The 13,261-nt window shown below is 39.4% G+C and overlaps 1 protein-coding gene across 2 annotated transcripts in view; it reads right to left on the minus strand.

The window, feature by feature from the left end:
- Positions 1-12,690, minus strand: part of rock1 (Rho-associated, coiled-coil containing protein kinase 1) — a 77,277-nt gene extending 64,587 nt beyond the window's left edge. For both annotated transcript variants that reach the window (XM_052127960.1, XM_052127959.1), the window contains exon 1: positions 11,866-12,690. In XM_052127960.1, the coding sequence (XP_051983920.1) occupies positions 11,866-11,958 (93 nt within the window). In that variant the 5' untranslated portion in view covers positions 11,959-12,690. The remainder of the gene's footprint in view (positions 1-11,865) is intronic.
- Between the last annotated feature and the right edge of the window lie 571 nt (positions 12,691-13,261).

Raw genomic sequence — 13,261 nt, forward strand, 5'->3', positions numbered from 1 at the left:
ACCCGCCCTGTGGGTCTGAGAGACAAGAGGTTATTTGATTAGCGTGGAATTTTATTAAGCGGTGGGTGGAGTGCTAGAGGGAGGGGTGAGCAAAGGCCTCCATTCATTGATCAGCGACGACTTCTGAAGGGCAAAAACAACACTCTTGTGTTCAGTGGCCTGGGAGCCCGTCCCTACAGATCATTACTATTCACCCCCACCCTGCATGTGCAAGAGCTTGAGTTAGGTTAGGGCCCTGTTCTCACACTAGTTAGCACGCTTGGCAGACAACACAGTCTGTGCAGAATGACGCTAATTTTGTGGTATCGAGAGAGAGCTGCTGGAAGGCATGGAACATTACAATATGCTGTATGCATAAAGTGGTTATGCAGGAATGAAAGGAGAAATTAAAGGCTCCATAAAGACAGTGCACAATGCACTAACGTTGACTTATGAATACAAATTATTGGCCACTTATTTAAGTAGCATATTTAAGGATGAATATACTATATATGTATATAAAAATATTAATATATATACAGTATATGTATAAATAATTAGATGCGACGGCAGTGATTGGAGCATGCATCATGGCCGACGAGCCAGGATGCCGGGCCACTATTCACGCTTCAAGGAAGCAGTGCCGCTCAAGTGAAGCCGCTGCACCACGTGCCTCAAATCCAAGAGAGGAGCATGTGGCGTCCGCCTAACACTGCCCACTAAACTTACACCATCCCCTCTCGGCACTCTCTGCCTTCAAATAGCCCTAGTGGATGCCATAACCACCCGTGGATGCCAGATTCCCCTGTTTTTGCACACTAATTATGTAGAGGAACAATCCACCCCTCCCCCTCTCTTAATCATTGCCTCCCCTCTTAGGGCCATCCTTCAGCCAGGTTTACAATGGGAGTGTGCTGGAGAGAGGAGAGGCACAAATTTATAAGCCTTGGTTAATCGGTAAAACCGATATATCGGTCAACCTCTAATATTAATTATATGTATTATATATATATATATATATATGTATTATATATATATATATATATATGTATATATATATATATATATATATATATATATATATATATATATATATATCAGCAAAAAAGAAACGGCCCTTTTTCAGGACACTGTATTTTAAAGAACATTTTGTAAAAATCCAAATAACTTTTGTACTATTGTAAAGTGTTTTACATGCTTAATAAACCATAAACAATTAATCAACATGCACCTGTGGAAAAGTCATTAAGACACTAACAGCTTACAGAAGGTAAGCAATTAAGGTCACAGTTATAAAAACTTCTGAAAAACACCAAAATAAATATGTCCAGGTTCTCTGCTCATCTGTGTGAATGTGCCTTATGCATGCTGCATGGAGGCACGAGGACTGCAGATGTGACCAGGGCAATAAATTGCAAAGTCCGTACTGTGAGACGCCTAAGAGAGCAACACAGGGAGACAGGAAGGACAGCTGATCGACCTCGCAGTGGCAGACCACGTAAAACAACACCTGCAAAGGATCAGTACATTCGAATATCACACCTGCGGGACAGGTACAGGATAGCAACAACAACTGCCAGAGTTACACCAGGAACGCACAATCCCTCCATCATTGCAGCCCTGTTGTAAGACAGGTCCTTATCAGACATCACCGGCAACAACGTCGCCTATGGGCACAAACCCACCTTCGCTGGATCAGACAGGACTGGCAAAAAGTGCTCTTCACTGACGATTCGTGGTTTTGTCTAACCAGGGGTGACGGTTGGACTCATCGTATGGCGTTATTTCCCTGTCAAATGTCGAGAGCGCATTATTGTAGCGCGAAAGTACATTAATGTTATCTTGTGGCGCGAATCCCTCTGCTCGCCTGATATAATCGTCGGCCGCGAATCCCTCTGCTCGTGCACGGAACTGGCAGCGCTCTCAGATACACGCTGCTCTTGAAAGAATTTTCTCTCGCTCGCTCAGAGAATATGCCTGCACTTAAAACGTGTTCATTGCAATCGCGAATCTCTCCTCTTAAGCTTAAAGTAAGCGTGTTTGTGCTAGACTGTGTCCCGTGCGTTCGCGCATGCCCAAGTACTCTTCTCTTGATTTCTTTCTCTTTGCTCTTGGCATAAACGCTGTCAAAGCGGCAACAACCAATCAGAAAAGGCTTCAACGACTGACCAATGAAAAGCGACATCGTACATGGAATCTTATTGGTTGATATTGAACCGCACATGTTCATGTGTTCAATCAAGACGATTCAATTCAATCAAGACGAGCGAGATGGATCCGCAGAATCGACGATCTCAGGTAAACAGTTTTATTTGTTTTGATGTTAAATATGTCAAATGTATCTTAGAAATGTCTGGGAAGAGGGCGATTGGATTATTTTACATATAAATGACCTAGACTGTCAACCACATTCATACTACAGCGCTATGCCCATTGTAGTGAGATTTTTGAGCCAAATAGATTTGAAAGCCGATTCAAAAGGCAAAAATAATATTTTACGTCTGATAATTAACACATTGTCTCGTGCAATCTCACCAGTGATTAAACATTAAGTACGTAGCGAGATCAACTGCTAAATTAAAATCTGAAAAAAGACTTGGGGGAAAGATAAGGTGGCAACATGCCCCGTAAAATTATGCTAGTCCTATATCTATTATGGCTGTCACGAATGAAGTGATGTGAAATGAAAAGTGTCATCTGCAATAGATTTTCTTTATCGCGGATTGCAGCGTTGAGTGTTATAACGTTAATCAATCACCCACTTTCTGTTGAGCTTAATTAATGCAGTTTGGCCAATCAGAGGCATTTTGATTAAAGGACAAGTTCGGTATTTTACACTTAAAGCCCTGTTTTAAGATCGTTTCTGATGAAATGGAACGGTTAAGATTGAAAGATTGGTTAGGGTTAGACCACTAGGAGGTGCCTTCTGGCCCATATATATCTGCGTCTCATATTGACGCTAAAGGGTGCCATGTGCGTTGGTTTTATGACGCCTTGGTCCAAATTTTAATCTTAACCATTCTATTTCATCAGAAACGATCTTAAAACAGGGCTTTAAGTGTAAAATACTGAACTTGTCCTTTAATCAAAATGCCTCTGATTGGCCAAACTGCATTAATTAAGCTCAACAGAAAGTGGGTGATTGATTAACGTTATAACACTCAACGCTGCAATCCGCGATAAAGAAAATCTATTGCAGATGACACTTTTCATTTCACATCACTTCATTCGTGACAGCCATAATAGATATAGGACTAGCATAATTTTACGGGGGCATGTTGCCACCTTATCTTCCCCCAAGTCTTTTTTCAGATTTTAATTTAGCAGTTGATCTCGCTTACGTACTTAATGTTTAATCACTGGTGTGATTGCACGAGACAATGTGTTAATTATCAGACGTAAAATATTATTTTTGCCTTTTGGAATCGGCTTTCAAATCTATTTGGCTCAAAAATCTCACTACAATGGGCATAGCGCCTGTAGTATGAATGTGGTTGACAGTCTAGGTCATTTATATGTAAAATAATCCAGTCGCCCTCTTCCCAGACATTTCTAAGATACATTTGACATATTTAACATCAAAACAAATAAAACTGTTTACCTGAGATCGTCGATTCTGCGGATCCATCTCGGCTCGTCTTGATTGAATTGAATCGTCTTGATTGAACACATGAACATGTGCGGTTCAATATCAACCAATAAGATTCCATGTACGATGTCGCGTTTTCATTGGTCAGTCGTTGAAGCCTTTTCTGATTGGTTGTTGCCGTTTTGACAGCGTTTATGCCAAGAGCAAAGAGAAAGAAATCGAAGAGAAGAGTACTTGGGCATGCGCGAACGCACGGGACACAGTCTAAGCACAAACACGCTTACTTTAAGCGAAGAGGAGAGATTCGCGATTGCAATGAACACGTTTTAAGTGCAGGCATATTCTCTGAGCGAGCGCAGAGAAAATTCTTTCAAGAGCAGCGTGTATCTGAGAGCGCGCGCCAGTTCCAGCGCGCGAGCAGAGGGATTCGCGCTCGGCGCATTATATTCCGCGCGCGAGCAGAGGGATTCGCGCTCGCGCATAACATTAATGTACTTTCGCGCTACAATAATGCGCTCTCGACATTTGACAGGGAAATAACGCCATATCATCGAAGGAATTAATGTTACACCGAGGGCTGTACTCTGGAGCGGGATTGATTTGGAGGTTGAGGGTCCATCATGGTCTGGGGCAGAGTGTCACAGCATCATCGGACTGAGCTTGTTGTCATTGCAGGCAATCTCAACACTGTGCGAACATCTTACAGCAAGAACTGGCAAATCTAGTGCAGTCCATGAGGATGGGATGCACTGCAGTACTTAATGCAGCTGGTGGCCACACTAGATACTGACTGTTACTTTTGTTTTTACCCCCCTTTTGTTCAGGGACACATTATTCCATTTCTGTTAGTCACATGTCTGTGAAACTTGTTCAGTTTATGTCTTAGTTGTTGAATCTTTTTATGCTCATACAAATATTTACACATGTTAAGTTTTCAAGCAGTTGAAAGAGGAAATTTTTCTTTTTTTGCTGAGTATATATTAGAGACCGACCGATACGTGATGTCTGAGAGTGATACCAATTTTAGAGAGGGAAAATTCACAGATTACCGATATGGTGATCGATAAAGTAAATTTTTGAGCTGGAATGAAAACAGTCAATTTCTATGTGGATTGTGCACTGATTTTGCACCTAGGGATGGGCGATATGGCCTACAAAATTTATCACGATAATTTCAGGGATTTACTGCGATAACGATACAAATGACGATAAATTATTTTCTTCTGTAAAATATCAGATTATGTTATGTTTAAGTTGTGTTCCAGTGACTGTGCTGAAAAACATCACAAAACAACAATTACACAATAATAATAATTCAAATCAATTACAAGTTTAAAATGTAAACAGATTCTTTATTTATTTATACTCTCATGGTGGAAAAATAGTGCAACGCAAACAGCAAAAGTAACAATCACCAACCATGTCTTCAGTTGTGTTTCAAAATTACAACAGAGTACAACTGCAAATAAATCCTGATAAAGTAAAGAAGTTCAGAGTGAAACACACTCTTAGAATGTAAATATAATTTCTATAATTTCTTACCCCTAGGTCCACTTGTAGTTTTCGCCTCCGTTGCCTCGCGTATCTTCAGACATTCGTCATTCTCTGGTTTGTGTTTGTGTTTGAGATGGTGGAACAAATTGGACGTGTTTCCACTCTTTGTAACCACCGTTTTTCTGCAAACTTTGCATATTACGGTAGTTTGCTCCTCATCTGATTTTCTGTAACCAAACCAGTTCCAAATTGTGGAGGTAGCGCCTCGCTTAACAACAAGCTCCTCCTCAGCCTCATGTCCGCCTTCTGCCATGCTTGTTTTCACTCCGCACAGAGAATGTCCGCACGTAAACAGTGAATCGCGCGCGCGCGCACAAAACTACGTCATCAACTAGACTTATCGTTATTATCGTGAGGAGACAAATTTTTATCGTGAGGAGAATTTTCAACGATATCTTATCGTTTGCGATATATCGCCCATCCCTATTTGCACCTATACGACTATGCAAAGGTAATCAGAAGACTGCTTAAATATTTTTATCAAATAATATTTTACATTATTATTATATATTGTCAACAAATTCTAGAAATGAACACTGAGAAAATAAAGAATAAATGAAAATAGAATAAATAGCTTAAAAAACATCAGTAATGTATGTTCAGTAACAGTCAGTTGCTGACCATTGAAATAAAGAATAAATTCAAGTAAAATAGCAAAATAAACATCAGTAGTACTGTTGAGTATCAGTCAAATGCTGACTATATTAACACTGCCAGTCAATTAGGGGCACGTAAAGCGGATGTAAAACAAGAAGCATTTACACCTGCCGAGTCAAGAGATGAACAGCGGCAGTGGTGTTACTCCGTATTCTGCTATACAAGTTCAGGGGAAACTTTCAACGGTGGAAAACCAGACTTTTTATAAATGCAATGACTTCAATTGTTTGGTTGAAGGGGGTACCAAACTGTGAATCCTGAACAAAACAGTTTGGTGAATACTTGTTTACACATTAGCTTCCAATCAGCTGACAAGCTATGAAAGTATCTATGTGGTTAGCTAGTTAGCTATAAGCTCATTGTCACGGACAGTAAAAGATGGACTTTATTAAAGGTGCGTACACACTGCCAGCGACAGCGTCGCGGCAGCTACTCAATACCATTCATTTTCAATGCGAGCACAGCGACTTCCGGCGACACGAGCTGTCGCGACCGTTGGCGCTAGATGTGGGCGTGTCCAGCGACGCGACAAAGTTGAGAAAAGTTCAACTTTAGAGCGACTAACGGAAGACCAAATAGGAGAGAAGACGGGAGAGCTCACGTGATCCTTCTCTCTCTCTCAGCTCCTGCAGTAACGGAAAGATGGATGAAAGGCTAATTCTTGCTGTTAGAAATGTTCCAGTGCTCTATGATATGTCTCTTCCCACATACAAGGACATTTTTAAGAAAAATACTGCGTGGAAAGGTGTATCTGAGATCGCGGAGATTTTATGGACTCAGACAGACCGGCATTTGCATTTTCGCCGCAGATAAACAGCCACTATGGCAAACAGCATGCCTTGTTTCTCATTCATCTTTGATATAAAGCATTTTATCTACTGATTCCATTTATATTTAGTCTTTTCCCTCCAAAATGTTTGTTTTTATTGGCAAGAAAAGAGATTCGCTGTCAACAGCAATGGAATGGCATCCGTGAATGTCATTTATAAACGTTACTAGGCAACCAGTAGTGGGAACACCCACTAGCGACTTCACCGCCAGCCACTGGCAACCTGTAGCGATAAAGTCGCTGGCAGTGTGTACGCACCTTTACTTTCCAGCATTGCGTCGTACCAACTAGGTAACAACATAGTGTGAAATCAACACTCAACAGACACAATCCACCACTGCACCGTTGTCTGCTGAGCTGAAAAAGATGCTCTGATGTTTACCTTTCAATCTGCTACATTACTGAGTGCACTGACAAACTATAGCCGGCTACCATAGCAATCAGATGTGATAAACATGAGCTACATGTTTATGAGGGACAGAATTAACATTATATTAGTTATATTGAAAAGGAAAATTGATGGGTCATTGTTTATTAACTTTTCAGTATGTAATTCACAAACAATTTAGCAACTTACCGAGAAGACAGCACTTAACTCCACCCTGTCTGCACGCCGATACTGATAAATCGGTGAAAGGCTAATCTAATATCGGCCAAATTGGTTGGGCATGAATATTATATATATGTGCTCAGACCGATCAGCTACAGTATTAAAACCACCTGCCTAATGTTGTGTAGTTTCCCCATGTGCCACCAAAACAACACCAATAGGATTCTGAGATGCTATTCTTCTCACCACAATTGTACAGAACAGTTATCTGAGTTAATGTAGATATCGTCAGTTTGAACCAGTCTGGCCATTCTCTGTTGACCTCTCTCATCAACAAGACATTTCTGTCCAGAGAACTGCCGCTCATATGATGTTTTTTTGTTTTGGCACCATTCTGAGTAAATTCGAGAGACTGTTGTACGTGAAATTCCCAGGAGATCAGCAATTACAGAAATACTCAAAAACAGCCCGTCTGGCACCAACAATCATGCCACTGTCCAGTTTGTATTCAGAAGGTAGAAAACAACTGTACTGTATTCTAAATGAAATGCATTCCAAAACTAAGATGGTGTTTCATCTGCAATTAAAATTAGAAGAAAATATTATGCCTACTTGAACCTGAAAACTTAATTTTTTAGATTTATTGCTTAAAATACATAACTTTCTTTTGGACAAATAGAAGTCCTAGCTCTCTGAAGCAGGCTATGCCTAATTTCACCAAGACTTTAACGCACACTTTCAAAAGGAATCCTGGGTCACAAAAATGTAATTAGGTCAGTGTGCGGCAAGAACTATTCTGTGTGAAAACGTCTTTCCTGACACATTTCCCCAGGAATGTAAAGTCTGAGGAAAATATAAGAGGCTGGAAACACTGATGCTGGTTACTTGGTCCAGGGAATAGAGTCATCCCCAGTGTACAACGAGAAATTGTCACAAACTCTCCAAGCACACAGTGGGTTTGATCGTCCCTGAGCCCTAGAGTCTCTGCACACTACAGCTTCATTAGACAAGTCATATCTCGAGCTACCCCTGTAACAGGAAGTATCAGAGGTGGATGCAGGGACAGGTGAGCTTATACACATGGAAAAGACAGGTAAGAACAGGCCAGATGTGAGGGAAAGCTTCAAAGTGTAAAACAAATGTGCCTCTACTCTTACTTTTTGCGAGAGCAAACACAAGGCTTACGTCTATACAAAGGCTTTGTAACTGGGAGGTTACTGACTTGATCATAATCACTTGAGCCAAATAATTCACAGCAGTTTAAACAGGATCTTTCAATAAATCCAACAGTCCCAAGCTACAGGGTTAGGAACAACTGCAGTACGCAAAAATAAGTTACTGTTCCTCGTCTCCTCCAGAGAGTTTTCAAGCACCCAACGATGTCTGGCAAAGCATTTTTTTGAGTAAAAGTACCTTAAGAAACTACAAGAAAAAGCATTTAATTCAACCAAACATTTCAGTCAAATTCAAATGTTAGATATGGACAAACTGGCAAAAAAATGCAAAAAAAAAAAAAAACATAGTGTTGCACTAGATTACGAAATCTCAAAACTGATCTCTGTTCTGATTTAATACTCATTGCTACATTGGATGACAAACTGATATAATTTGCTGTGTACTGCATTGCATATATTTCTTCTTTCTATCGCTTGTTTACTCACTTATTCTTCCTTTATGGCTGTTAGACTCAATATATTCTATTTTAGTCTACTCACTACAATATGCCACCTGCACCATTACAGAACCCAATTGTGTATTATATTGTACTGTATGTATATTGTGCATTATTGTACAGAACACTGTGTATTATATCTTGTATCTTCTGTGTGTATATCATGCATATGTCATACATATTGTGTGTTTAAGTCATGAGTACTTGAAGTGGCATTTTCTATGCCTTTTGGAGCAAACCATAAAGTCAAATTTCTAGTGCAACATGGCCAACAGACATGAATTCGGGCTAAATGGTTTTGTGTAAATATAGGCCTACAATAAGTTAAAGAAAAGGAACTGGCCAACAAAGTACACGGCGATGTTTCATAATTCTATATAACAATTTTGTATAATATATATTAGATATAGAATATATTACCAACACACTGGCCAGGGATGCATTTCCAAAATGCATCGTAAAGCTGGCGAAATTGGTCTCTACGATAAATTTAAGATTGTGATGCTTTTGGGAAACGCAGCCCAGGACAAATAATGAGCCAATATTTAAACTTTTTGAGATCAGCATAGGCATAAAAGCTAAATATTTCAGTGCATTTTTAAGTAAAAAGTTCCATTTGTGCAGAAGAGATAGAGTATCAGCTGATAATCCGTATCGGCCGCTAAAAGCACTTCTCTAAGCAATCGACATCGGACAATTAACTTGTGTTGTGTGCTAAAGAACATGTCTCCTGTGCAAAATTACTTTGAATTGGGTGACAATGACAGCAAAGTTGCAGTTCGCAAGCTTTGCAGTGCTTGAATTTCACAATGTGAAACTTAATTTTGTTAACATACTATTAACACCAATTTGATAACTCATCTTAAAGCTTGACACAACAAGGAATATGACAAGTTTGAGTTCAAGTTTCATCCTTTAAAACATTTAAAAAAGAATCGTACCAATTTAATGTGAGCCTGACAGGGGGCTATTCAGAATTCAGTTAATGTGAGTTAATAATGACTGTTTACATGGACACCAGAAGGTGGCTTATCGCAAGAAAGCGGTTTATTACAAGAATGTGGCATTCCGGTTTACGTGCACTGTATACGCGGTGTACACTTTACTCCCGTATACATGTAGCTCAGTCAGTAAGCAACTTTCTCCACAGCAACGTAATTTCCCAGAGATGCTTGTGTAATTGGCACCCAAGGAAGACTTTGCGATTTTATTCTCATTTGCTTTGCTTATATTTCAATATACTCTAGAAATGTTGCTGTGTTTGTTTCCTTAACTTTCCATCACGGCCTGCAGTGGAATTGCACTGCAATTGTGGGCTTTCCCCCTTACGTCAATCTGTGGGATTTCCCCAGGTGAACGAGCGCATATGGACATGAGGGACAGACCATATTTTACAGTGGTGTAGAGACATGGAGTATAAAGTTAATTTTTAAATTTCTTGCAAAGTTGTGTAACTTACTATCAGTAATTTTAAACAAGATGGCAAAAAACCCACCAAACTATCAGAAACAATTGGTATCAGCCCACACATTTTGTATCTGTGCATCAATAGTTGATTTAGGCCTACAACAAATCAAACAAAAGAACAGGCATACAAAGATCACTACAATGTTTCAAAATTCTATACACAACCAGACCAGACTGGCCAGACCGATAATCAGCCAAACTTTGGCTTCTTGAGTTTATCAACATAAACCAATAACTGTAACCAATAAATTCAAAGTTTTAAAATATTTCAATGCATTTTTAAGTGGTAAATAAGAAATGTAAAACTCCATTTCAGTCAACCAATAACTAGAGTGTTGTAGTAGAATGCTCATGGACCAATTGTACTGTAGAGATGCGCAGATATATCAGCCAGTAATCTGTATTGGCCATTAAAAGCAATTATTTGAGCAAATCGGATATCGGTTCAATTGTTTACATACAGTGTTACTAATGATCAGTTATTTTAATGAATTATAAGCTATTTGAAACAAGGTAGAATAAAAAAGCAGAATAAAGTATCGGTATTGGCAGATGCTGTTCAAAATAATCAGATATCTGTATCAGCACACACATTTTCTATCCGTGCATCCCTATTGCTTAGGTATATTTTAATGACATGCATTATGGTGCCCTGGCTGTGAAATCCATAGACATGCCTCGGCCACTGAAAAAGCCATACTGTTGACCAATAATTAGAATGCATTTGAACTGTCAGATATTAGACATTACTGGGCACTGGCTGGGAAATCTACAACAGTAGTTTTAGTGGTTGTCAAAGTATGTAAGATTGAAGACTACATATTAATAGTGGCGTCAGTGAAGCTCAGTTTGAGAATGTGCATTCATGTCGGATTCTACTTCATCCCCTTTAATGCAACGAGACATTTAAGACCACAACTTTTCAATAATCCAACCTATCTGTGTGCTCATGTATGCAACTGCCAACCTAAAGGATACTAATGTCAAATGCTCAAATCCATGAAGAAGTAGATGGAGGGCACTTATATGCTCAAACCAAACGAATCACTTAGGAAGTTCATATCACAGCGACATAAAATTCCACTAGATATTGAGTTATAATGTTTCAAAGCACCGTTTACACAGTCACGTCATTGGGGAAAAGCAAGTAAACAATGAATACACATATAGATCATATTAAAAGTGCATTGCAAAGAAGGGGATATGGCAAGTGCAGCCTAGTGGTAAAGTCAATGGGTGGCAACTGAAAGGATGCAGGTTCAAACCTGGTTGTTGCACGGGGTAAACCTGCATTGTAAATTGCTTTGGAAAACTTTGGGACTGTAGTTAGTCATTCGTGCATAACTAAACCCGAGTCCAACAAGTTCAAATAAATACAACAACACTACTGTAAACAGCAGTCAGTATATGATGGCATGCATTGAGATAAAGTGCGATTGTTTTGTGTATACTGCAATGTCGTGCATTGAATCTTTATATCACGATGTGTTGATGTTGGCAAGTACTTCACCAAAGGAAATGTCTCGTTAAACAATTCACATCTGCTCAATTAAATTCAGACAACTTACCAGCAGACAGTCTGTGTTGACCTCTGATTTGGGATCCTTCAGCATAGCATCGATCTTCTCAAAACGAGCTGTCAAACTTTCTCCAGCAGACATGTTGATAACTGGTCGGATGCGTTTAATTCAAGAGAAATGTGTTTATCCGGCTAAGATTAGCGAGTTAGCTCGATAACTTCCTCTGCCCTCACAAAGCAATAAATACTAGTTTGATCAAAGCAACACTTTGTGTCTTACAGCCTTGTTATCACTCTCGCTGACACGTATAAAAGACCGAGAGCTGATAAAAAGCCACATTTTCAGGGAAAATAAACAAAACAACAAGACGAGGCGTCCGGATTAGTCCATGACAATTTGGCAAACAAACTAAAAAGTAGAAAGCAACAGATTATACTGCGCTAAACTAATTTAGCTTCAGGAGAAATTAGGGGACCAGACTACTTAAAAAAACACACACAAGTTGATCACATTTGCGCACAAGTGATAAAATAAGTGAGGCAAAGTTAGTATGAGGGCACATTAAGTTCGTTTCTCCGGGCCCGTGTCCATATAAACGAGTGCCAGGCCAAACGAGTATGACAGCTGCAAAGTAAGTGAAAAAAAAAACTTTAGTTAAAACAGGATCCTGGTTAAAACGAGCTTTGGTAAATCCTTCTGCGATTAATCTCTCCTGGTCCGCAGGCCGGCTTTAAATCCCCCAACGAGCATGTAATCCACGAGGCTGTAGCGATATGCATAAATCATGCTTTAATCGATGCTTGTTTCCAAAAAAAAAAAAAAAAAAGACCTGGGTGCCCGATTTTCTCCCACTGCCTGGCCAACATGTCCGCCTTCCTGTTGAAACACCCCGGAGAGTCAACTTCGAAACCTAGCCGATTGCGCATGTGCACAACCTCCGTGGCGTTTACAGGGTGCAAAATCGTTCTATGGTAGACGTTAAGCTCATGAATATTAATTAGACCGTGTTGGCGTTGCGTTTTGACTTTCCCGGCGCGTCCAATCATAAAACAGCATTATTATTCATAAGGCAAACATTCACCAGTAGGATTCGTTAATTTGAAATCCGTCTGGTTTTAGCCAATCAAGTAAATTTATATCGGCAAGTATTCATTTTTGTAATTAATATTCATGGTTAAACACCTTTGCCTATAGAAGGAATTCAAAGTAAAGGGTTTGGGTCAGGGTTAAAGGCAGGGTTGGGGAGTAACGGAATACATGTAATGGGATTACGTATTTAAAATGCAAAAGATAAGTATATTTTGTTTACAATTTAAATAATTGGTAATTAGAATACAGCTACATTCAAAAAGTATTTTGATTACAGAAGAGATTACTTTGCATTTTATTGTCATTTGTCAATCTAATTTAGCCTTTCAGATGGAAAACATTTATACATATAAAT

This window comes from Xyrauchen texanus, chromosome 6, assembly GCF_025860055.1.
Source record: "Xyrauchen texanus isolate HMW12.3.18 chromosome 6, RBS_HiC_50CHRs, whole genome shotgun sequence".
NCBI lineage: Eukaryota > Metazoa > Chordata > Actinopteri > Cypriniformes > Catostomidae > Xyrauchen > Xyrauchen texanus.